At 38.8% G+C, this 27,092-nt stretch overlaps 1 protein-coding gene across 6 annotated transcripts in view; it reads right to left on the bottom strand.

Annotated features, from left to right (window-relative positions):
* Window positions 1-26,702, bottom strand: part of Syncrip (synaptotagmin binding cytoplasmic RNA interacting protein) — a 34,982-nt gene extending 8,280 nt beyond the window's left edge. For 3 of the 6 annotated variants that reach the window (XM_060384631.1, XM_060384632.1, XM_021653850.2), the window contains exons 1-10: window positions 26,489-26,621; window positions 25,026-25,185; window positions 24,197-24,315; window positions 23,978-24,085; window positions 21,390-21,503; window positions 21,116-21,292; window positions 6,335-6,470; window positions 4,175-4,380; window positions 3,416-3,565; window positions 2,823-2,944 (exon numbers count right to left, since the gene is read on the bottom strand). In XM_060384631.1, coding sequence (XP_060240614.1) covers window positions 2,823-2,944; window positions 3,416-3,565; window positions 4,175-4,380; window positions 6,335-6,470; window positions 21,116-21,292; window positions 21,390-21,503; window positions 23,978-24,085; window positions 24,197-24,315; window positions 25,026-25,173 — 1,280 coding nt within the window. In that variant the 5' untranslated portion in view covers window positions 25,174-25,185; window positions 26,489-26,621. Of the gene's footprint in view, window positions 1-2,822; window positions 2,945-3,415; window positions 3,566-4,174; window positions 4,381-6,334; window positions 6,471-21,115; window positions 21,293-21,389; window positions 21,504-23,977; window positions 24,086-24,196; window positions 24,316-25,025; window positions 25,186-26,488 lie in introns of all 6 variants that reach the window. The other 3 variants (XM_021653851.2, XM_021653849.2, XM_021653853.2) reach the window with 3 other exon arrangements.
* Window positions 26,703-27,092: the final 390 nt, after the last annotated feature.

The following is a 27,092-nucleotide window of genomic DNA, read 5'->3' as shown; positions in this document are numbered from 1 at the left end:
TTGTAAAGTAAGTTTCCAGACCTTTCTTTAAGGGGATGGGGGGATGTTTGAGACAGGGTTTCTCTGTGTGGTCCCAGCTGTCCTGAAACTCACAAGAGACACACCTGTCTCTGCCTCCGAAGGGCTAGTATTAAATGCATATACCATCACCACCAAGCTTGATAGAGAATGATTTTTTTTTTTTTTAATTCTAGCACAATGGTTACTAAATTGTCTTTTTCTGGCTTAAAAGAACACAAGCCAAGTGATAATCTATGCAATGATTCTCAAAGAACATGTTTCTATTCTCACTCCTACCAATGGTACATGCAGTAGTTAGTGTCTAAGTACATAACTGGGTGCTAGTGCTATCTAGAAAAAGCCAGGGATGTTGTTAAATGTCCTACAATAAGAACAAATAAATAAATCCAAAACCCTAAAAAAATAAAACAGAGAAGCCACAGTATGAGTGTTTAAAGCAGAGATATTATGGGGCCTGAATAACTGCCTTAGTTCAAATGCCATCTCTACACTCATTACTGTATGACTGATCCTGGGCAAGTTAACTTCTGTGCAAAAGTTTTCTCATCTCAAGCTGAGTAAAAGACTAATCCAGATGCCATGTAGATTTACTAAATACATACTATTACTTTCATCAAGTAACAATCCTAATCTAAAATAATTTTACTTATATTGATGCTACTTTAATAAACTATCTCTAATTGTCTTCTAAAAATTATGAAAATGTCATTGCATACAGTATATTCAAGGATATATTCAAGTGAGTATATCTATATACCCACTTTTAAGTTTTTCTTCTTTCTCCTTTTATACTCCCATCACCAGAACAACTTTAGCCCTTCAACAAGTATGAATCACAGTAACTGTTACACAAGGTATAAGAATTCAATTTTATCTCAATTTAGTTATCATTTAAGAGATTAAGATCCAGAACATACCATCTAATCAGACATTTAACCAACCTTGTAAACCGGAATGTGGCCACTTCTTTAATTACGAAATGACATTATAATAGAGAGGGATCTTCCTTTTGTTTTGCAACCCACAGAAAACTATTGGATACTATTAACTACTGATTTTTTTTAAAGATTTGTTGTGCATACACTGTTCTGTCTGCATGTACACCTGCACACCAGACAAGTACACCAGATCTTCTAAATGGTTGTGAGCCACTATGTAGTTGCTGGGAATTGAACTCAGGACTTCTGGTAGAACAGCCAGTGCTCTTAGAATCTGAGCCATTTCTCCAGCCCAACTATTGATTTTTATACTAAACAATTACCTGTCTTTCTAATAATTTGTGATGTGTTATCTTCAATTTTTAGACTCAGCAAAGTTTCCCTTACCTTTGTATATTTAACAAAAAAAAAAGTGCTTGTATGCACACCATGAGGGTGCATGGCCCATCGTGCACACTAAAACCAGAGGCTAACTCTTTGTGCTCTCCTTCTACTATCGAGGCTCCTTGGAGATTGAACCAAGTCTCCAGGCTTAATGGCTCATGATTATCTCCTACTTCTCTTTCCTCCTTTCATTCTTTAAGAAAAAATATTTTCCGGTTGGAGAGATGGCTCAGCACTGACTGCTTTCAGAGGAACCAGGTTCAATTCCTAGCACACACATGGCAGTTCACAACTTACAATAGCTCCAGTTCCAGAGGACCTGGCACCCTTGCACAGGCATACATGCAGGCAAGACATCAATGTATATAAAAATAATAATTTTAAAAAAGTAAGGATTTTTACTTATTGTGTTTGTACATGCACAGGCACCATGGTGTATGTGTAGAGGACTAAGGACAGCTTTTTAAGTGTGGGCTCTTTCCCTTCACCATGTGGTTTCAGGATAATGGAACTCTAGTCAACAGGCTTAACAGCAAGTTTCCTCACCCACTGAGCAATCTTGTGGGCCCCTCTTTATTTCCTTAATACATACATATCTTCTTACAACTAAGACAATTATCTATTTTTTAAGACTTTTTTTTAAACTTTTGTGCTTTTTTTTTCTTTTATGTTATGTATAGTTAAAGTGCACATGCATCTAAGTACCCACACAGGCATCAGAATTTTCTAGAGGTAGAGGTGTACAGCAGGTTATGAGATGCCAGGTGTGGATGTTAGAAACTCAGCTCTGGCCCTCTAAAAGCATAGCAAACACCCTTAGCCACTGAGCCATCTCAACAGCACCCCTAACGTGTTTAGTATCTATTTTATGATTATACTCATTTCACAAGGGCTATTAGTAATATGAAATTTTTTAGTGAAGAAGTATTGGTTGAATGAATCCCTGTATCTCTCTCTTTGGTACAAAGGTAACAATCTAATAAAAGACTTAATATTCTCCAAGAAGAAATTCTCAATTAGGCATGGTAGCACAACCTTTAGTCCCAGCACTTGGGAGATAATCACATGGATCTCCGTGAGTCGGAGGCCAACCTGGTCTACAAAGCAAGTTCCAGGCGAGCCAGTCCTACACAGTGAGACCCAGCCTCAAAAAAATTTGGGGTGGGAGGTCCCTTAATCTTTTTGCCAAAATTAAGTCATTAGGTCACTAATATGCATGGATGCATGGTACTTTCAGGAGAATATTAAACAGTAATAAAAGAGACTGACTTCCCTTTGCTCAATTATCAGCTACTAGTACAAAATTATCACAAATATGGTCAGCAACAAGACCATAAACATTCATTTAGATCCTTGGCATTTCTCCACTAACATTCTCAATTCAAGATGTTTTTTAAAAGTAGTTAACAGATTTGACATTTCATTAACATAACAAAATTATATGAATAATTTTATTTAAAGTGTACTAATTTTACTCACATTTGATTCTTTGCTGCTTGCCTCTGAGCTTTTCTTTCTTTTCTCTTCTGATCTGGTGGCTTAGCAAAAACAATTTCAATATTTTCTCCCTCCAAGTCTTTACCATTCATTTCTTCCATAGCCTTTAAAAAGACAATGATCAATGTCAAAAGAGGCCTTTCAAAATAATTGTAATTTAAAATTTTAAAAATATTTACCATATCTCTGAAGGCCTCAATCAATTAGATAAAAGATGCTTGGGTTTTAAAGATCTTCCTCGTCACCATTTTAATTTTAAAAACTTGGGTGAGACTAATAAAGGTTTGAGTGAAAGATTTTTTTTTTTTTTTTTTTTTTTGAGATGAGGCTCTTTTGTGTGGCCTCTGGCTATCCTCAAACTTTCTACATCTGTAGATCAGGCTGGCCTCAAACTCACAGAGATGCCCCTGCATCTGCCACCCAACGATTTGGGATTAAAGGCGTGCACCACCATGTCCCAGCTTGCATAGATTTCATAATCTGAGTATTGCCTCCAATTTATAAAGCATACAGATTTTTAAGACTAAAAATGTCATCTAATTTAGATGCCTAAGAAATTTCTACTATTTATTTACCTTGACAGCACCATCTCGCTCATCAAAATGAATGAAAGCATAATCTTTTAGCTTCTTCACTCGTTCCAGTTTCCCAAACTGACTAAATGACTTTTCTAAAATTTCTTCTGTTACAGTATTTGCAAGATTGCGTACAAACAGCACTTTTACCTGAAGTAAAAAAATAAAATAAAAAATAATATTTCTTTAATGGTTCCATAGTTCAATTTCCAAATGTAACCACCCCACTTATAAAGGTAACTTGAATTATAACCACTAGAAGAACACACTATTTATTTTTCATGCTTTCAACTCCTCTGGGTAAATACCACAAGCGGGATTACTGGTCATGTTAAAATAAAATAAAAAACAACAAAAAAAAAAAAAAAAAAACGAAACAGAAAAAAAACCTAAGATAGATACTACCAAAACAAGTTGTACCTTGATTAATGTGCTCAATTATCATTAGCAGGTAGGCTAAAACTACACATATATTGGGATTATAACACTGTATTCTATTAAATGTTTGTGAGAGTATAGAGCAACAAGAAATTTAAATGGTGCAGCCCCTGTAGAAGACAGTTTCATACAATATTAACCATAATTCTATGAAGAGATTTCTATTTCCCCTTTCCATGCACACGTCTTAGTATACAACTCTAATTGCTTTGTAAACTACATATGTATGTCAAAAAAAATCATTTAAAACAATGCACATAAATAATTTAATAAGTTTCCTTTCATGCTCCCCCCACCAAAAATTTCTTTAACTATCAATACCTTTGCCATAACTTCAGGATCAGGATCTTCAATAGGATCAGCCCATTCAACAGTTCCAACATTTCCCCAGACTTTGACTTTACCACTCATTAACCTACGCCTTGCCTGGGCAGCTGTTTTGTGATCTTCATATTCAAGAAAGCAAAAGCCTCTGTTTTTTTTCTTGTCATCTGGTTGGTGGTATAATATGACGTCTGTGAGACCCTCTGAAATTAAGCAAACATTCAAAAAAAAGTTATTTAGCAAAAATATTTAACAGCAAAAGCAGTTTTACTAACATTATTTAAATAAAAATGAGAAATAATCTTATTTTCTTAGCTAGACACTTGTACAAAGGACCATTATTTTATTTTGATTTGGACTCAAGATACATATGGCCTATATATATACAACACTTGGGAGGTAAATTAGAGTCATTAGTTTGAAAACAACCTGGACTGTAATGGCTTAGTTATACTATGAAATGTTTTTGTTTTAATTCCAAGTGTGGATTTTAGTTGGGCTGTAATTTGTCCACAGCTAGATTTTTCTCATTCAGGACATGGTCTTTGACAGCTAGCAACAGCCTGCCTCATGTGGCATGAAGAGCATGGTCTAGGGCTCTGAGGATATAAATATGAGAGCACAGAAAGAGAAAGTGCATATGGTGGTCACGTGTGGAGAGAATCGTGGCACCCCAAAGAGGGGCCCAGCAGCTTGGAAGAGACTACAGGCTGCATTTACTGTTGACAAGAGGTTGGTATCGCTCTAAATGAGTACCCTAACCCTAAAGAACAGGGAGAAGTAAAGGGGTCTGAGATCCTTCCCTCTCTCCCAACTAATCTTCTCTCTACCTAGGGTTGGTGGACAGGAGGTAGAGGCCAAGACACCCCAAATAGTTTAAAAGAAAACAAGCACTGCAATAACTACATGATGAAAACATACTCTCAAAGAACCCAGTCTTTTCAATCTTAACACCAAGTATTATAAGCCCAGAATATCCAACAAAAAAAGCAGTTTTTAAAGTAGCTCCAAAGACAATTCTGATTCCAATAAATGTATGAGGATAATAAAAGGCTTTATTTAGAAAAATGGCAGCACATTTTGTCAACCATGGTTAGCTTAATCCATTGCACTAAAATTCTATTTGGGAGGGACTGTAAGAACCTACATCCACAGTATTTGCTTTTAGTGTTTTTGAGACAAAGTTCCACCATTTGGCCAGGTCTAAACCTCATTTAAATGGCTTCCTTTTCTGCTCTTAACTATCAATGTCCTTACTTCAAAGTAAAATAGTAACTATTGTTATTGCCATATACTATTCTGTTTCTAAAGATTTAACAGCCTGATAATTTCCTGGAGACTGTAGGCAGATGAACAAATAAAATATGTAGCATAATAACAAAATATCTCTGCTTATGACACTCGTTCCTTTAACATGGGGGAAAGCCTTCAATGATATCTAAAAATTAACAACTAACACCTACAGAATGGAAATGACTATAAAACAAACATAAAACAACTTTGCAGATTGTATTCAAACATTCCATCCATATTCTTAAATTTGGTTTTGTGGCCTCAATTCACTATGCAGTCAAAGACAACCTTGAACTTCCAACTCTCCTGCCTTCTCCTCCTCCTCCCATGTACTGAAAAGACAGATGTGCTTGTAACACACCTGGTTTTATGCAGTGATGGGAATCAAGCCTAAAGCTTTGTGAATGCTAGGTAAATAAACATTCCATCCCCAGACCTATATTCCAATATTAGCTTGAATGTCAGGAAAAGTACTCCCCTAAACCTCTGTATACACCCTCCTTATCTTTTTTAAAACTTATTTTATGTATGCGAATATTTTGCTTGAATTTATGTCTGTGTGTGGTACCAGAAAAGGCCAAAAGAGGGTATCAGGTCACCAAAAAATCTAACCGCTGAGAGCAGTAGTGTAGGTGCTGGGAATCCAACCCTTGTCTTCTAGAATAGCAACCTGTTCAATGCCAATCTAGCTCTCCAACCCAATGTCTGTTTCTCTTAATAACAAAACTACCAACCTCAAAAAGCGGAGGTGAAAATTCTCAATGACCAAATAAAGGTTTTATATTGTTTATAACAATACTTGGCACAAAAATGTTCTCTTCATTACTAAAAAGTTATGCCTCCTGCCAAATAAATCCAACTTACCTGTCACTTTACTAAATTCTTCAAGAATCTGTTCCTTGGTTTTACTCTTAGGAATAGAGCCCACAAAAAGCCTATTGTTGGCAACTGAGATGCAGACACCAATGTGCTTTCCGGAACGAATTTCATGATTATTATACTGAAGGAAAAAAAAGTATAGCATATTTTAAAATTACTTTTTATCAATTAGAAAATATTCATTATAGAAAATTCATATGCATACATAAAACTATTTTCCCCAAAAAGAAAAAATTTAAAAACACTTTGTTTTCAGTTTTTTTTAAAAAAACTGCCTGACAGTAAAAAAGGTGGACTATTAGGAATGTGAAAGAGAAAAAGACACAAGGTGGGGTTAAGAAAAAATAGGTGTAGATATGATCCAATTACATTCTATGAATACATGGAAATGTCATAATAAAGTACTCAATAAAATATCAACATTTTACCATTAATTCCTATTTTAAAACAATAATCTAAAATATGAATGTTTCACTCAAAAAACACCAAACAGGCTCATAATTTTTTTTCTTTAAGCGCATGATTTTAATGGCAGTTTGTTTTTGAAGCGTAGGAACCTTGATAAATTCGGAATCTGTTTTGCAGTACTTTGTACTTAAAAGTGCTGATTCCACAGTATCTTAACCTCTAAATTCATTCTTCCATTTAGGTATTCAAATTTATAGAAAACTCATTTAATAATAATCAATTCCTTCCCCCAAGGAAACCATAACATAAATAAACTTTCTCATTTCACGTTCTCTGTAGTAAGTTTCAATAAATATAAAAATAAATTTTAAAAAACAAGTTTAAAGAGGAGTTCTTTATTCTAATCTTAACCTATCATTCCCCTCCATTTCACCGTAAGCAAATATACAATAAAATCATAAGAGAAAAGGCTATTATCAAAAAAGAATTAAAGGGTAAAAGAGAGGAAGAAAAAAAAGGAAGAAAAAAAGGAAACGACTGCTCAACTATGAAACTACAAAAAGGCAGGCAAGATGGCGTACGCCTGCCATCTGAGCACTCTGGCAGGGGGATCACTGTACGCCTGCCATCCGAGCACTCTGGCAGGGGGATCACTGAGTGCGAGGACAGCCTGGTCTACAAAGTGAGTCCAGAAGAGCCAAGGCTACACAGAGAAAACTGTCTGGAATAACAAAAAAATAATAAAAACTAAAAAAACACAAAAGTAAATGTGGGGCTAGAGAGATGGCTCAGAGGTTAAGAGCACTGGCTCCTCTTCCAGAGGTCTTGAATTCAATTACCAGCAACCACATGGTAGCTCACAACCAGCTATAGTGAGTTCTGGCATGTAGATATGCGTACATGAAGGCATGACACTATGCATATTAAATAAATAAATCTTAAAAAAATAAGTAAATGTGATGTGCAAGTAACCATATCCAACAGAATGGCGAGATATGGAAGAGCAAGGCAAAATACAATCTTATCAAGTGACTATCAATCTTACTATTAACAATCCTAAGTCTTAAAAGTTCCTAACTCGTCTAGGAAAAGAGATTATAGGAATTACATTTTTTAAACATAATTTTTAAAAGTAAATGTTTATGTTAGGGGTTGGGAAATGGCTCAGTGGTTAAGAGTACCGTCTTGTCTTCCAGAGGTCCAGAGTTCAATTCCCAGCAACCTCATGGTGTCTCTCAACCTCTGGGATCTGATTCTCTCTTGTGTTGTGCGGGTGTACATGCAGATAGAACACTATCTATACAGATATATATATATAAACATTTTTTAAAAATAAATTGCTATAAACATGACAGTAGCAGGAATAATTCCTGATTAATCAATCCCACACAAACTTGACCTCAAGACCTACTTTACACATAAACAGTACTCATTATAAAGGTGGGCATTGTAGCACGTGCCTGTGATCCCAGCACTCTCAGAGGGCAGACCCAGGTGGATTTTTGTGCGTTAAAGACCAGCCTGGTCTAAAAACTGAGTACAGAACAGCAAGACTACATAGAAAAGCCCTGCTTTGCTTGGGTTTTTTTGGGGAGGTGGGGGGAGCATTATATATATATATAAGGAACCAGGTGCCCCATATGGTGGTGCAACCCTTGATTCCAGCACTCAAGAGGCAGAGACAGTTGGATTTCCGAGTTCAAGGACAACCTGGTCTATACAGGGAGGGCAGGAAAAGGAAAAGAATCAACATGAGTTCTATTCTTGTAAGACAGGCATTATCAGGTATTATACATCATATATAATTCAGGGCTGACTCCTTATCACCTTGTTCATCTCCAGATAACCGAAATTAAAGTTCACACACTTTACAGCTCACCTTCATGATCAAGCCAATTACAGGTTTACATCTAATTCTCCAAATTCATACCAAACACATGACTTTAAAGTTGGAATTTTTACCTGCTGGAGAAATATCTCAGCAGTTAAGAGCACTTGTTACTCTTCCAAAGGACTTAAGATTCCCAGCACCCACATAATTGCTCAAAGCCATTTGTAACTCCAGTTCCAGGGGCTTCAGTACCCTCTTCTGGGTCCACAGGTGCCAGTTAAAACATACACAGCAGGCAAGACACCCATACACATAAAAAGTGCTATTGAAAAAAAGTCTCAGTTCAAGAGATACACCAGATACATACAAACTCCAGGCTAGTTTTCATTTCTCTCAATACTTCATATAAAGTTTCTTAATTTTTGACCCTCCAAGCCAAGATAGACATAGATGGATGGACGGATGGACGGATGAATAAAATAATGGTCCCCTGAAATTCCACCAGCTAAGCTCCTCCAAAAAACTAAGGAGTACCAATAAACTCAGCTCACACAATCACTTGTGATCACCAAGTCCTATGATGGTCAACAACAGCATCCTATTATGTTGAAACCCCCCAACCGTACTCAAGAGAAGTAATTCTGGCCCCTAAGACATCTGATGTTATTCATTGTCACAGACTGAAGGGAACACAGAAGATGCAGAAGTACTGTTCCTGGTATATAATGGGTAAAGAAGGTCATAGATGCTGGTAAACATCCTACTATTCTAACACAGTACACCTCAAGTTATCAGTTAGTAAGGCTAAGTCTTACCATAACCTTTATTTTATCATATAACATTTACAGCCTTCTTTGCATCTTTCTCCTTTAGACCAAAAAGCTCTTATAGACAAAAAAAAAAAAAGGTTGAATCAATTATTGCAGAGGAGACAATGAGTAAATTGTAAATTACAATGTATTCTTTTGTAAATAGTACAAATAATCTAAATTTTACTTAAGCATGCAAGCCTCCCTCCCCAATATTCATATAATCTAGCATAAAATAGACAGCCTTAATGATATTAACTGCTTTCGATTTGGTTCTGTTCTGTAGCTGACCTCAGAGTATCAGGAATAAAATAGAAAATATAAATATAGGTAAATGTTATATTCTTTATTCATTTTATGGTCTAAACAAAAAAAGATACTTATGAAAATACCAAACTTATGACAAATGTGATAGCATGCCTTTACTCCCAGCACTCCAAAGGCAAGGCAGGTAAACTCTTTTTGAGTTTGGGGCCAGCCAGGTCTAAACAGTGAGCTCTAGGCCAGCCAGAACTACCGCAAAACAAACAGAAAACAAAAAGAAAAAAAAAAAAAAAAAGACCTAACTTCTCAAAATCTTGGCAAATGCTTCTTGGTTAAACCAACAAATTCTTACTAAAAAACAACCAAATCCTTAGAAGTAACCTAGGAAAGAGAAGACAAAAGTTCCATCAAGACAACTAGTTCCATCCAGGTAACTAAAAATTCTAAGGGCCGGGCACAGTAGCTATGCCTTTAATTCCAGTACTCCAGAGACAAGAGCAGGTAGATCAGTCTGGTCTACATAGTTTCAGCACAGTGAAGGCTATGTAGAAAGACCCTATCTCTAAAAAAAAGAAAAAACCTGTAAAAGAAGCCACATGCCTGTTAAGTAGCCAACACTTCCTTCAGTCACCAATATCACAACATTACTTCTAAGTAATAAATATCTCTACTATTATCTACAAAAAATAAAAACATGCACTACCTTCTAAACCAGATGCCTGATCAACAGGGTAAAAAGAAAAGGTTTGAAGAATGACAATTTTCTATGAACAATTAGATTTAGCATGATTTATTCAATAAAACTGTTACCTCTTAACCAATACTGGACTAATCAAAAAAAGCTGAATGCAGTAATGCACACCTGTAATCCAAGTACTTGGAAGGTTGAGGCAGGAAAACAGCATGATATAAGGACAGAAGAAAAGGGGAGGATACAAGGAGGGAGAGATGAGTATACATACCTCATTTCCTGCTGAACAATTCTGAGTCAAGGGAAGGAATATGAACAAGCTGATATTTTATGAGTTCTAATTTAATATAACAGGCCTGAACTTTTGAAAGATGGGTACTCTCAAGCAGTTAAGAGTTTTATCAGCACAGCATCACAGTATGAAGAATGGGCAAAATGTGATGTCTCATATTTAACAAAATTGGTTCTCTACCAAGTTTTAAAAATCCAGCCACTGTCAATAAGGTGACCAAGAACAAAATATAGATGAATTCTGATCAATAAACAGGGTAGTAGCTCAGTGGGTAAAAGGCTTGCCATCCACACATAAGAACCAGAGTTCGAATACCCAGAACCCATGTAAAGTCAACACAGTAGCACTGTAATACTAGCACAACTACAGATAGATAGGAAGCAGAGACAGAACAATCCCTGCAAAATTACTGGCCAGCTAGTCTGGCATACACAGCAGCAAACAAAGACAGCCATATCAAACAAAGAAGAAGACTGACCAATATCTAAGGTTTTGTTCTGACCACTCTATTATGTACATAAGCCTGTGTGCAATGATACACACACAGTCTCTCTAAAGAGCACCTACACTCTAGCTCACACACATAGGACACAAACACACATTTAGCAATCTCAGACTTAAATCGATTCAAAAGTGGTTACTCACTCTTCTCAGCAAAGCTACTATACAGTATATGCCTATTTCTTTAAAAACATTTAATTAGAAAGTTTTCTCTATACTGAAACAACAACAACAACAAAAACTACCATGAGTAAGATGCAGTGGTGTCTGCCTGTAATCCCCGCACTCTGGGAGGCAGAGGCAGGCAGATATCTGTAAATTAGAGGCTAGCCTGCTCTACAAAGGGAGTCCAGGACAGTCAAGACTACATGAAGAAACCCCGTCTCAAAAAAACCAAATGTTCAAAAATTCTACCATGAAATGTGTTCCTTACACAAATGACAACTCTTCATATGCCTATATTAATGCACAGGACTTAAGTTGTTCTTTATGTTGGCTAATCATTCTATACTAATATGGAAAGTGAAGCTGCCTAACTCTTAAGAAACTAGCACTGTCAAGTATCACTTGAAAGTGTCATTTACAGAATTGGCAAATATGAACTGAGTTTGAGGAGACTAACTCATCCACCCGTAGATAAACACATCTTTCCTATATATAATCTTTTACCTTAGCAACTAAGGTTAAGGTTTATCTTAACTGACAGCCCAAACACATTGCTTACATTAGCTACACAAGGATTTGACTATACCTTGTGAACTATCTTTCCTACATTATCAAAATATTTCAGACTCTGATTTTCTCTTCCAAAGTACAAGCTTTTTCTTCAAAATCTTTGCCCTCTAATTATTGTAATCCCTCTTTTAGCCTTAGTTCTTTTCATTCAAATATTACTCAACCATTCATATTATGCCACCCACTCTAACTTTAATGATACTATGCAAGAGCAACACAGTTTTATAAACAACTGCTCTCTGGCATTTGTTACATTATTTTCTACTTACTTCCACAAAATACTGTTGTAACTAGCATAGCAGTGTTTTCTTCACTGAACTACTCAATTTTTCACAAGCTTTCTCTACAAACCCCAAACCAAATAAACTATCCTTTTACCCTTCTTCCTTTATATTTTGGCCCATTTGCTTACACTTAAATTGTAAAGGTCCGAGAGAGAAACATACTCTCTAAAGTCAACAATTTATGAATTCATGGTACAAAATGTTATGCTAACATTTGCTCTCATTTATACATTCTAAGATGTATATATACATTATAAACATGAAGATGTATTATATACATTATAATACATGAAGAAAGAAAGGGAGTGGTCTGCAGGAAACAGACCTGCAAGGAAAGAAAATGGGAGGCAGTGAGAATGAACAAGGTACTATGCTATATGTAATAATAAAAATTGCAATCACTCTAAAGAATTTAGTGAGTTATTTTAAACACAGGTAACTATGTTATAAATTGCTGGTAAAATATTTCGTGTATTTATTTTGCCAGCTGCATTTGTTTGCTTGCTTATTTACTTATTTATTACTTTTTTGAGACGGGGTTTTTCTGTGTGGCCTTGGCTATTCTGGGCTCACTTTACAGACCAGGCTGGCCTCAGAAATCCAGCCTCTGCCTCCTGAGTGCTGGGATTACAGGTGTGTTCCACCTACGTCTATCAACTCCATTTATTACAATGGTTATATACACACACAATGGAGTATAGACACCTACGTGTGGTGTGTATATATATATGCATGTTTGTGTTTGAAACAGGATCCCAAAACATAGCCCAAATTAGCCTCCAACTCATGGCAAGATTCTTGGCCTCCTGCATGCAGCAATTATGCACCACCATAGACAGTACAAAGATAAGGAATGTGAGTGCCAGGTGGTGATGGCACAGGCCTTTAATGTCAGCACTTGGGAGGCAGAAGCAGTTAAATCTCTATGATGAGTTTGAGGGCACCCTGGCAAGTTCCAAGATAGCCAAAGATACATAAAGAAACCCTGTCTCAAAAAACCACTGGGAAAAAAAAAAAAAAAAAAAAAAGAGTATGTGGTTTGAGGGTCTAAAATGAAGCTGAGTACCCTGTCATAAAAGTCAATTCTAACAAAAACTTCACTGTCAATATGTAAGTAAACATTTCATCTATCTAGTGTTAACACAGGTACTATTTTTCGCCAGGTTACTTTCACTCTGGTGTACAGTCATGGACCCTACAGCCACCATCCACTGGGCTCCAATTCAGCAGCACAATACAAAGTAAATATACACAATTGCCTATCCCATCCACTTTCCTGTTGGTTTTTACTTCTAAGCTTTGCTTTTATTTATTTATAAATAATTTTGAGGGGACAAGGATGTTTGTTTTTTATTTAAATGTACAAGTGTTTTAGCTGTGCTCATGCCTGGTAATACCACGAGAAATCAGAAAAGGGTCTTTGATCTCCTGGAACTGGAAGAATAGATGGTAGTGAGCCATGATATGGGTGCTATAACAGAGCTCAGGTCCTCTGTAAGCACAAGTGCTCTTAATAGCTCAACAGTATCTCTAGTCCCTTGTTTTTAGCTTTATGTTGTTTGTTTTTTTTTTTTCTAAATACAAGGTTTTATATATACAAGGTTACATCAAATTTGTTAGGGAGACAAGGGTGACCTCTAATTTCCATTCCTCAGCCTCTTCCTTCCTGGTGCCAGGGTTGGAATAGGTATGCATCACACACTTGGCTTATGTGTTACCGAAAAGCAAGCCTTTATGAAAAAGTCTTTATGAATTCTAGGTAGGCATTCTACTTCTGGAGTTAAATCTCCCAACACCATTTCATGTTTTTTGTTGTTTTGTTTTTAATCCAAAATACTGTACTCCTACATATCTCACAGAGATACAAGTAAGAATATCATCTCCCATTAATCTACTCTTAAGCCCTACAACTGGACACTGTACCACACTTAAAATTATTACAAGTGGATAAAGGCTAGAAAAATCGTCAGGCTATGCATAAAGAAAAAATTCTGGCATAAAAAAAGGATGAAACTGGTCAAGTCATTTACCCAGCAGCTACCTAGTGGCACTGCTGTAACTGAAATAATTTACAAGATGAAGAGGCTGGCAGTTCCAGGCCAGAGGACTACATTGTGAGAAATGGTCAAAAAAGAAAAAAAGGGGGGAAAAAAAGGGGGGGTTGGGGATGCTGGAGAGACAGCTCAGCAGTTAAAGAGCTTGAGGGCTGTTCTTCTAGAGGACCTAGGTTCAACTACCAGCACCCACATGGCAGCTCACAACTGTTTTGAACTCCAGGGGAAAACTCCCTCACATATGCAGGCAAAACAGAAATGTGTATAAAATTTTAAAAATCCAAAAATAAATCCTCTATGAATACACATACATAATGCCATGCACTGCATACATACCCATCAACTACACATGCAAGCAGTCTTACATATTTCATTATTCTAAAAATAAAGATACTACTTGAGATCCTCTACAGTACTTAACTACGTAATTCAAATGACTGGGCTACTGGTACAGTTCCTTAATGTATTATATGCTTAAATTGTTGTGTCTGGTTCATGGTAGGTACCCAGATAAAGAAACCTAGTATTACACTAAAGCTATGCTAGTAAACTATAAGGCCTCACAGATCACTTCTCTCAGACTCTTCACAGATTCAGGTAAACTGTCCTATAAATTCAATTCCCTATACTCAAGTATTAGTGCAACTCTCAGAACTCAACAGAGAAGTCAAGTTTCTTTGTGCAATCGATGGTGGTTAAAGCAGAAACACACAAGGACAAAGTGTAAAGATAATTGTCAATTGAGTACTCAGTCACAACTGGAATCTATATTAAGAAGTGGCAGAAAGTCAGTGATGAACAGGGCTACAGTGTCTTCTAAACTTGACAGTATACTGATGAATGCACAAGATCAAGCTAGTCAACATCCTAGCATAAAAGAGCAAGAGGCTCACCACCCCAAATCCTAAATGAGCACAGATAGTTAATGGCTTCTGAACTAAAGGGAGTTTTCTTTAAGGATAGGCTGATAACACTCCAGTGGATGGGCCCCAAACCCAGAAGCATAGGGGCAGCACAAACTAGATCTACATTAAAAAAAAAAAAAACAATATATTTAAAATGGCTGGTGACACTTTAAATCAGCCTATCTCCCAACTGTTGGGGATTAAAGGCGTGTGCCACCATGCTCAACTAATAAATATTTTTAAAAGAAACCAGATGTTATTCTATCCTCATGACTTTTTTTTTTTAGCTATTAAAAAGTAACCCATTTTTATAGATAAGCCACAAAAAATACAACTTTGCAATCTGTAATAGCTTGGCTTCCTTTTGTCTTGTTCTGAGACAGGCTCTGCCTCTCCACCCAAGCACTATGATTAAAGGCCACCACAGGTAGTGTGCCATCATGCCTGGCTTAAAATAGTTTATCTTAGGGGGGGGAAAAAAACCCCACAATTTTAATATCCAAACACCTTCAACCTAAATATTTGTCAAGACACAACAAAAGAAAAATGTCCAAGTTTTATCTATGAGAAATGCAAAAGCATTTCTATTTCGATCACACACAAAAATCACCTTGGTCAGAGTTGTGACTCAAGAGCCTCAAGATATGACCCAAATCTGGATAATTTCTAAAGTGTTTTCTATTGAGAAATATTTAGGAAGAACATGTCCATCTTCAGAAACAAAGTAGTAGCAAAAAATATCTATCCATTTGAATTTAAATCTTTTCATTCATTCTAATATCTAGTTATTTTCACCTTAAAGTAATCTCCTAAATCCTATGCACAATAGGGCTGGAAAAAAAGGCTCAGTAGTTAAGAACAGCAGCTGTTCTTCCAGAGAACCAGGGCTCAATTCCCAGCATCCACATGGCAGATAACCTTCATCTCCAAGGGCAATGCATGCATGTGTTGTTACAAAGAAGTACACAAAATACTCGTGAAAAATATTCAAAAATTTTAAGTGGCTAAAAAATGACTCAATGGTTTAAAGCACTAGCTGTCCCGCCCCCCCCCCACAAGACCCAAGTTTAATTCCAGGCACCCATATGGCAGCTCACAACTATGCAGTTCTATAAGACCCAGTGCCTACTACTTCTTCCATCCACTACAACAGGGCCCCCTTGGTACACATATATACATGCAAGCAAAACACACACACACACACACACACACACACACAGCACAAACATCTTTTAAAAAGCACCTATTAAAAAATTACACACCCACATAAGGACCTGAATCATAAGCAGAAAAACCTAGAAACATGAAAAGATTAAGTTTGTAGACCAATCAAAAAGCTACGAAGTCATCTATGTTAAATTTTTATATTAGAGTTAAAGTACACTGTTATTACTACATGATGCATGAGAAAACTATAATAATACAATTTTGGGTTGCATTTAACTAAAATTTTTCCAAACTAAAACTTCTCAGCCTACCTACTGGTGCTCAAAAACATGTTAATAGTGGGTTATATGTTATTACTACTTATCTTTTCTCTATGACTACTTGAATTCAACCAGAAAGAGTATGAAGTAGGTAGATAAGATAGATTAGATTAATAGATACATAGATACATACATAGCAAAACTATTCTACAGAACTGGAAAGCTGGCCTGGCAGTTAAGAGCAATGTTTTTGCAGATGACCCAGGTCCTGTTTCCCAGTCCCCACATGGCGGTTCACCTTTCTGGAACTTGTTTTATGGGCTCAGATGTCCTCTTCTGACCTCCTGACACCAAACACACAACCCACATACATACATGCAAGCATTACACTCATACAAACTAAATAAGTCTTTTAAAGAAATTTCTTACACCAATACCAACTTAATGATTTCTGCCCCCAAGAAACTGAGTCTGGTATCAATCGCTACAATTCCCTATTAGTTTTTGGTCAGTAAGATTGTTGTCTTCATTTATGTTACTACTCTACCTTTTAAAGGTTTGGTTTTTTGGGGCGTGTTGTTTTTATCTGTTTGTTTGTTTAGGGGCTAGAGAAATGGCTCAGGGCTTAATAGCACCAACTTCTCTTCCAGATAACCCAAAGTTCAACTCCCAGCACCCACCTGGCAGCTCTCAATCCTCTGTTAACTCCAGTTCCAAGGGATCCGACACACTCTTCTGACCTCCACAGGCACCAGGCACACAAGTGGTACAGATTTACATGCAGGAAAAACACCCATACATGTAAAAAAAAAAACCTTAAGCTACTTTATTGCCACCTACCAAAAATGGTTTTATTTTTATACTCCACGCAAATTAATTTTTTTTTAATGTGTGGTATACACATTAACTGGGTATGCATGTTAGTTGACACTACGTATCTTCCCTTACCAATTCTCACCTTATTTTTGAAGCTGGATCTCTCAGTGAACCTAGATGACGTTCTTGGGCTAGCATGGCTAGCCAGTGAGCGAAAGGGATCCTTTGTTCCCATCCCCCAGGGCTTGAGTTACACAAGTTTATCCCAAGCCAGCCTTTTACATGGGTACTGGAAATCTGAACTCAAATCTTCACATGCTGGTTTAACAGGCAACAGGTCACTAAGTTACATTCCTAGCCCTAAGATGACTTCTAAAGTATTTTTCTTCATTTCACTTCCACTTATAAAACTAAAGCTTTGACAGCTTAAAGTTTGCCAAGCTACCAGTGAATGGTTCCCCGCAGAGCTATACCATATTCCCTCTGAAAGAGAAGCATTCTTTTAAGGAGAGAAGTGTTAGCCATGCTCTTAAAAGTAAAAAATAAATAAAATTTTTAAAAAAATACCTATTCATGAATTCTCTTTACAGAAATCTTTTTTAACTTTTTCAAGACAGGATCTCTCTGTTGTAATAGCTTTGTATGTCCTAGACTCAAAGACCAAGCTGGCACTGAACTGCCTGCCTCTGCCTCCAGAGTGCTAGGATTAAAGGCATGCAACACCACACCTGGTGAAACATACTTTCTTAATGTTAATCTACACATTCAATTTTACTCATCAGAGATTCAAGCAATAGAGAACTCTAAAATATTTTTCTCCTTGAGGTCTGTCTAAAAATGATCATATAAAATCTGAAAATCAGAAACACAGGATATACAACAGTTTTTTTTGTTTTGTTTTTGCTTTTTGTTTTTGAACCAGTCATGGTACTCTTAAGAGGTAGAGTCAGGAGACTCAGGAATTCAAGGTTTTCCTTGGCTTCAAGGTTTTCCTTGGCTTTATTGGGTGTTCGGTGCATTCTTGAGCTATAAAATGCCCTTTTAAAAGTTCTCAATTTTAGAGTATTTTAGAATATTAGCTTCGTTATGCTAAGCCATCATGCCATTTAACTAAAGACTATGCAGTAAATAAGTATAGTAGTGGCATAACCAACCACTTTCAAATTGGGTATGAGGCCACCTCCATAAAGAATACAGGTCCATGTAAAACCTGGTCAAAAGTCTATGGCAAAAGTCATTCGCAGCCCCAAAAGCCAGTCATTTGCTAATGTTTTGCTAACAAGAAATTTGGTTAAACTGACTTCTAAACATAAATTACTTTTTTAAATGTAATTTTTGTTTTTTTCTGTTTTTACTATGTTGAATGCAGTCATCCAAGGAGGCCAAAAGATGATGCTGGATGTCCAGGAGTTACAGGAGATTGTGAGCCATCCCATGTGCGTACTGGGACTACCTGGCTGGAATCCTCTACAAGAACATGTAGCCATCTCTCTAGGCCCATAAACATTTATGTTTATACCCATAAACTGTGGTGCTCTCAGCCCTGAGCACAGAGAAAACATTTTTGCAGAGGATGATGCTTAATGTAGAGACTCATAACTGGTTAAAGTGCTGAGAATAAGTGCTATTCATTACTTTTTTCTAAATGCAACATATAATCTATCCCTCTCCAAGGCTCCAGGAGCAGCACAGAATTGGGAATACAAAGTCAGAATTGGAAATGAGGAAGAGGAATGCTATTAAGCATAGACTTCTAGATATGACATATCCTTTGCAATCATAAATACAGAAGAGCTGAGACTACCTGCACAAGACTGGGCCCTTCAACATTCCATCAAGGATGAGGGAGTCCTTAGCAAGATCCACCCTTCCCTGAGGAACATTCAGAAGTTAGTAGCTAGCTTTAAGAGAGGGAGGAGGAATCATTTTCTTCAATGGTGTAGCCACTAAGTTGTCAGAAAATAGCCTTCTGCTTGTACAAGTTGCAATGAAGGCAGTCAATGAGAAAGAAGGGGATAGAAAGGGAGAGATAACATGTTGTATACAGGTCAAAATTAAGAATACTGTTAAATATCACAAACTAGATAGATAGATAGATAGATAGATAGATAGATAAGATAGATAAAATCATAGTGGTAGATGCTTTTAGTCACAGCACTAGAAGAGGCAGATGGATCTCTATGCGTTCTAAGGCAGCCAGAGCTACACAGTGAAACCCAGTCTCAAAAAGGGAAATACACACATGTGCACGGGTGCACATACACTCACTCACTCACTTGCACGCAGGGCACGCACCCTCAGAAATCTAAAGGACTTGTAAGAATTTTCAGGACAAATCAACCTAAAGATTTTAAATTTGCTTAGATTCCACTAAATAGATAAAACAAATTTAACAAGTATCTGTCATAGTGACAGAATTAATACAGACAGGTGTGTGAAGGAAAAGACAGAAGATCTCTGGAGGTTTGAGGCCACCCTGGCCTACAACAATTGCCAGTCATAAATGGGCAGAGCTACATAATAAAAAGAACACATACCTTACATTTTAATTAACCTCTGACTCTTAAACTTTTTGTTTAAACTTTAATTTTTAGCAATTAAAATATTACATCATTTCCCCCTTCTCTTTCCTCCCTGAAACTCCTCCCATGTATATACTTCTTAACTTGCTTTCAAGTTAATAGTCTTCATTTCTTTAATGTTGTTGGTGCTGGGGGGCAGGGGTGTAAATGTGTGTATTTCTATTGGGTTTCTCACCACCCCATCATGCTGGCCTCCATCATGGCAAGCCTCATGCCTCAGTACAGGAATGTAGACATGAGCCACTACAATTTGCTCCATCTTTTCTCTTTCTCTTCATCTTTTCTCCTCCTCTTTTTATTCACAGAATTTTAAAAATTAATGTCATATATGCCATAATTTTGAACTTTTTTAAAAGTTGGGGGGAAAAAAATCTAGGTTCTCACCTATCACCTGCTGTTTTTAAATCACACATTCCCACTCAACAAAATCCTTTATGTTGCTACCTAGTATCAACCTAATGGTCTTCTGTGAATTCTCATTTAATTGTATTAAGACAATACAAGTTTACGGGTATTTGGCCCACACCATATGCATGCCTGTTGCCACCAGAAGAGGGCATCAGATCCCCAGGAACTAGAGTAACAGATGGTTTTGAGTTGTTCTGTGGGTACAACTCACAAAAAGTTGAAACTGGGGCCTCTTGAAGAGAAGGCAGTGTTTCTAACAGCTAAGCATTCAGCCCTTACTTGTTTGTTGGCTTGTTTATTTAAAGTATATGGTACACACCTATAATCCAGAACTCAGGGAGATAGAGTCAGGCAGATCTGTGAGTTCGAGGCCAGCCTGGTCTACAAAGCGAGTCCAGAACAGCCAAGGCTACACAGATAAACCAAACCATCTCAAAAAACAATGAATGAATAAACAAACAAACAAATGGGATATGGGTGTTTTTGTGAATTTCTGATGAAGAAAACATGGTTTAGGTGTGGAAAAAAAAATTTGGGAACCACATCATAAATCTTTTCACATTCCTTTAAATTTAAACAGAACTATATAAAGCCAGATGTTTCACCCACTTGAATCTTATCAACTATTTCTGCTATAATCCATACATTGGAATGCAAAACCTGCCTGATTAAGGCATAAAAGAAAAACCTAGCATTAGGGATAAAGAATGTAAAGTCTTAAAAAAAAAGAGAGAGAGAAGAGAAAGACAGAAAACTTACCAGTTTAACAGCCTCTTGTGCTGCTTCTTTTGTACAAAAAGTGACAAACGCATAACCTCTGTTCAGACCAGTGAGCGGATCCATCATTAAACGAAGATCCCATATAGGTCCAGCTTTCTCAAATAATGGAACAAGCTCATCCTCAAACAGATCTCTGGGGATCTTCCCCACAAATATCTGTAAATTAGATAAATTCACAATCATGGAGAATTCTTTGGGAAACAAGAAACCTGTACTTTTATTACAAATGGTACAAGTTTTTAAGTTTCTTTACCTCAGTGCCAACAGAAGGCTGCTGACCTGAATAAACGGAATCTGGAGGTGGTCCCCCATACTTCCTCTGTCCGGTAGTCACATCAAGTGTGTAGCCTGTTCTTTCCAAGAGTGCCTTGAAAAGTTCAAATGTTATTAGTGCTTCATTCACATGATCATAATATATTATAGTAGTGAAGTCAATCCTGTTCAAATCTTTCCATCTTAGCAACAATACTCCATACAAATGTGTAAGATCCGTGTTAGAATTCTGCCTTTAATGTGTGCCTATTATCGAACTTCAAATTACTGCGAATATCAGTTTTTATTGTCCAATTAGTTACTGAGCAAAAAAAAATAAAATAAAATCAGATTGACTTCAGGCAGGCATAGTGGTGCAAGTCTTAAATCCTAGCACTTGGGCACAGAGGCAGATAGATCTCCTTAAGTTCAAGGCCAGCCTGAACTACAAAGTGAGTCCAGGACAACCAGGGCTGCACAGAGAAACCATGTCTCAAAAAAGGCTCCCCCCCTCCCACCCAAAAATTCAGATTGACCTCATCAACAATTTTCAAGATAAAGCCACTCTAATGAAAACCTTATTAAAAATGACTGCAATAGGCTGGACATGCTGGCACACACCTTTAATCCTAGCACTCTGGGAGGCAGAGGCAGGCGGATTTATGTAGTTTGAGGCCAGCCTGGTCTACAAAGCCAAGTCCAGGGCACCCAAGGCTATACAGAGAAACTCTTGTCTCAAGTGGGGGGAAAATGACCTATACAAATTTATTACTTCCCAACTCTGAATTTTTTACCCAATAAATTCTTATACCCCATCCCAAGACACACACTGCCATTTATGAGCATTTTGTCACCTCTGAAGATACCAATTCACTCCACTGCTTAAATCAAGTCTATAAACTTGTAAGCTACATGAAAAGCTTCTCTATCATTTTTGGTTGAAGTGTGGTGTGCTAAAAAAGAGCTTACCTCAATCAGAAAAAAAAAAAAAAATAGCCAAAATGACTCTGAACACCATAGAAAACCAAATATAATTTCTAAACTGATCTCTCTCAACTGTTAAAAGTAATACAACTCATTTTAGTCACACAATTAGGAGTTTTTCTTCATCCCTCATTACAGGTAAAGGTGACAAAAGGACGAATGTGACCCATTAAGCATAAAAGCCCTGTTCTCCACTGTATCAACTACAAAAGTTTTCTATGTAACAAAACCTATATTAGCTGACAAGACCACATGACAAAACTTATCAACCTGTTAAATGAGTAAAGCCTAAGTAACCTCAATCACCCAAAATTTAATCTTTTCTACTTAAATAGCATTATATATGAAATTGTGGGAGGGACTATTTATGGTGCTTAATTCATAGAACCTGTTCAAAAAAAAAACACCACTGATTTATGAAAATATATCAATTTGAAAAGTATTCGTAAATTTTTAAACAATTTTTACAAAAGTATTTAATCGCTTTACGACACTAAAATTTTAATTTTTAAAAGTATAATGGTATGAGTATCAATTAAACTATCAAATAGGTCATCCTTCCTTTTCCTCATATATTATCACTGTGCTACCAAGAGGCTTTTTAAGTGTAATAGTCATACAGCCCAAATAAACTATCAGTCTAAATTATCACCTTCCATCCAACATCCTTATAAAAATGTCTATCAAAACTTTAAATTCTGTTAAAACTTTAACCCACCTCCCTCCAGACAGAACTACAAGTCACAAACTCTTTTCAGAAAATTAATAAATTCCCCACACTACAATGGAGACAACTAAACCCCATTCTTGTAAAAAAAAAAAAACAACTTATAGTTCAAACAACCCTCTCACAGCTAAATGTCTGAAAACTAAAGGTTCCTGCTAACAACTTCATATTCCAATCTTGTCCATGATCTAGGCTTCCTTTTCCAATACAGGTAAATACATTTATGCCCTTCTTAGCAATTCCTTCTTAAACCATAACCCTTGCCTCAAGAAGTGGTACATTACCAAAGAACACCAACTAAAAATTAACATAAACAACACTTTCAACTACACCACTAAGACAAAAGATAAAAACCTAGTGAAAAAAATATAAGGCCATTTAATCTCCCATGACCTTAAAACCTATTAATAAGCAGCATTAAAAAAAAAGAAAACGTCACTCCCAACCCATTTCCTTGTTTAACACACACTAAACAGTAGTATCATTGTCAAAAGTTGATTTTGGAAATAACAATCCTTAATAACCCTTAAAAGAGGCAATTCTAAAATTCTAAGTTCATTGGGACCCACTTCTCCCAAAAAAAAATCTAACTGCCATTGCTCCCAGTTTTGTTTGTCAGTAATCTATAAGTAATTTACACTTAACCATCAATCTCTTTAAGTTCTTTTTACAATTTGGACATGACAGCACAGGCTAAAATATTAATGCACAGACAAAACTGAATGGTTTTGCAAACCAAAACAAAACTGGGTAAGGTACTTTACAGAGTCTAGTCATTAGAAGACCTTAGAAATAAACATATACCCATGCCACACTTCAGGAATGATTTAGTAAAGAAAATAACAAAGAACTTTAAAAAGGTTTCTTTAGAGACATACCTTAATCTTTGCCTCATCTGGTCCTTTACTAGAGTCCGCTACTTTGGTCCCCTGTTTCTCTCTCTGCCTGTAAGTCTTCATGACTCCACATAAAAAGGCACTTTTGTTCTGTAAAGAAATTTTCCATTCATGTTACATTATTATGTCTAATTAAATTTAAATGAACACATCAAAAATATTCATTTTTTTCTTTCTACACTGACATTAAATTAACATTACCTGAACATGAGAGAGATCACTGTCTTTAAACTGTTGAAGCACTGCCAATGCGCCGTCTTCATTGAACTCTTTTAAAGCTTCGATAGCTCTTTCATCTAAATCACTATGTGCAACTAGCCCTGGAGAAGAGAAAATTTAATGAGTTATCACCTTTTAAATTTTCCAAATCATTTCTTCCGAAAGTCCTGTATTGGCCAATACAGGTACACATGTGACATAGATTCTACTCCCCTTATCTACGCAATGAAAAACATACTTTAATCATGCTGAACTAAATAAAGTCCTCTCAAACCACACAGAAAGGAGTCAACATATTTTACATCCCATTTTGTGTCAAAGTAGTCCTAAACACTGCAGTATTTCTACAGTAAATCTATAGACCTCCAAATCCTAGAGTCAACCAACAAACACCGAGCGTAACAACTGAACCTCTACTCAATGTCAAGTACCACTAGAAAAAGGAACCACCACACCAAGAAAGACAAGAGAACATGAGCCTACAGTTGCCAAGTTATTAAACAAGAATCCTGCTATAAAAATACCCCAAAAAGTCACATGGGCTGCTCTCAACATTTAGCAGCTGTTGCTACTATCATATACTTATCCATCAGGCCAGACAGCCTTCCCCTGGGGAGGTCTATGCCCCACTTCATCCCTCCCTCTACACTTTAACCTCTAGTTCAAACCTAAATTAACCAACTATCAGAACTCAAGGCAAAGCTCCAGTTCCCACGTTTATTGGAAACCACAAAAAGTTGCTATTTTAGCTCAAAGCCAGAAATCCAATAGAAAAATTTCATAATGTAATTTTGCAAGTGTTAGTTCTTACCTGCAACGTAAATTTCATCTAGTTTTTCAGCAACTTTCTGTGGTAAACCAGCATCAAGCAATGTCTGAAAATTTTCTGAATGGATAACTGCAGAAGTAGTATCCATGGGCTCTTCAGTACCATTTCCATTAACATGTTCTGTAGCCATGTTTCCAGAGATCTGTTCAAACGCAATAAGCAAAATTAAACTAGCATCTTCAAAAAGAACAGAGGACAATGACAGTCCCAATCTTTACTTTCTCTGCCACTAATCACAACCAGCCAGCCTGAGCCTCCCTTGAAAGAAACCTTAAAGTCACTAGCGCCTGACAAGCCAGATTTGGAGCCCGGGGTACAGAAGGACCAAGTCAATATATTCTTCCTGAACACCACCCCTGACTTCACCTGCTAGCACTCGCTAGGAAAGACCTTATTACAAATGAAGCCCAAACACCACAGGGACCGGCCCAGCCTGCCACATGCAGCAGTTCCAAAACGGAGAATAAGATCTGTGTGAGGCAAGCAATGCTGGGCTTGTCTCGCTCCAAGGTAAACCAGAAAGTGCGCTTTTCCCGCCTGCCGCTTATAGATCAGTAACAACAGCCAGCGAAGAACAAAGCGCTCACACAAGCCACCTTCCCACCACCCAATTCCTCCACCCTTCAACCCCACACCCCAAAGCCCGCCCCCGACTCCGCACCCGGAGCGGCAGCCTCACCATTGCGGCCGCCAGGAGCCCATTAGAAACACGTGCTCTGCGCCTTCAAATGTCCTACAACTTCCTTCAACGGAAACCCACCGAGAACCGGGCCAAGACGGTCGTCACCGCCTCCCAACAGCAAGCCGCAGCCGCGGCCCGAGCCCCCCGAACAGCGCCAGCCACACAACCTCAACCCCTCAACACCGAGGCCGCGGCGGCGCCAGGCCACGGGCTCTCCCCGCCCCCCAGCGCCGCCGTCTCCGCCGTGACACATGGCTCTCCGCCCCGGGCGCTTCCCCGAGCGCCCGCGACCCCCAGCCTCCCGCAGCCCTCGGCGCAGTGGCTGCGGCGCCGGGGCCGACAGCACGCGCCGAGAGGGCGTTCCGCCGCCGGGCGCACGCCCGCGGGAGCCGAGCACCGCCCAAGCCCGCCGGCCGGCCGCGGGACGGCACCCGCGCCTCTCCGCCCACTCCCGCGCCGCCGGCCACGACAGCACCAAGTCGCCCGCCCGCCCGCCGCTCGCGGTCCGCGCGGGCCACGGGGCTGCCGAGGCGCCTCCTCCCGGAGCGCCGCAGACAAAGCCCGGCCGCGCGGCAGCACATGGAGAGGAAGTGGCGGCGCGGCCGCGGCCTACTCCCTGGCAGCCCTGGGCCAACGTGCTCCTCTCTCCCCCTTGGAATCCATTTTCCAGAAAAGCCGGTTTCTCCCCGGCCGCCCTCCCCCAGGCTCCCACCACAATGTCACGGAGCTCCCCTCCCAGAACCGGGGCGCCGGTGGTCGTTACCTCCCCGCGGGGCTGCGGCCGAGGAATCCTGTCCGACGGGGTCGGCTGGCGGGGAACGCGTGCTCGCTGCTCCCTGTGTCCGGCGCGAGTGGAGCTGTTGTAAAATGGCGGCCGAAGCTCACGCCGCTGGCAGCAAACCCGATCCAGTTCCACTCGCCTCCGAGCGCGCTCCCAGTGCGCGCGCGCGCCCCCGCGTGACCCCCCTTCCCTCCCCTCCCCGGCGCGTCCGCTTCTCTCACTCACTCCCTCAGCCCCTGCCCTCCTCCAGCTCCTCCTTCTCCCCCGGCCACCTCCGCCGGCCGCGGGCCGCCCTGTCCCCTCGGCCTTCCTCCTTCACCTCCCTGCGCCTCCGCCCCCCAGCGTCCTCACTCCCGTCCGCGGCCGCTCAGGCTCGAGTGGCCGCCCTTCGCCTCCTCGCTGGCACTCCCGGCTCACGCCCTCCCTCGCTAGCTCTCTCGGCCCGTCCCCAGTCCCTGCCGAGTCGCTCTTTCTCTCTCCCGCGCTGACGTGACGACGCAGCCGACGCCTCGGGACGCGCGCCCGCGGGCCCCGCCTCCCGCCCCGCCCCCGGCTCCGGGTGGGTGGGTGGGGGACGAGACCCCGC

Source organism: Meriones unguiculatus, chromosome 6 (assembly GCF_030254825.1).
Source record: "Meriones unguiculatus strain TT.TT164.6M chromosome 6, Bangor_MerUng_6.1, whole genome shotgun sequence".
NCBI lineage: Eukaryota > Metazoa > Chordata > Mammalia > Rodentia > Muridae > Meriones > Meriones unguiculatus.
Note: the sequence above shows the minus strand (reverse complement) of the source record. Positions and strands in the feature narration are given on the sequence as shown.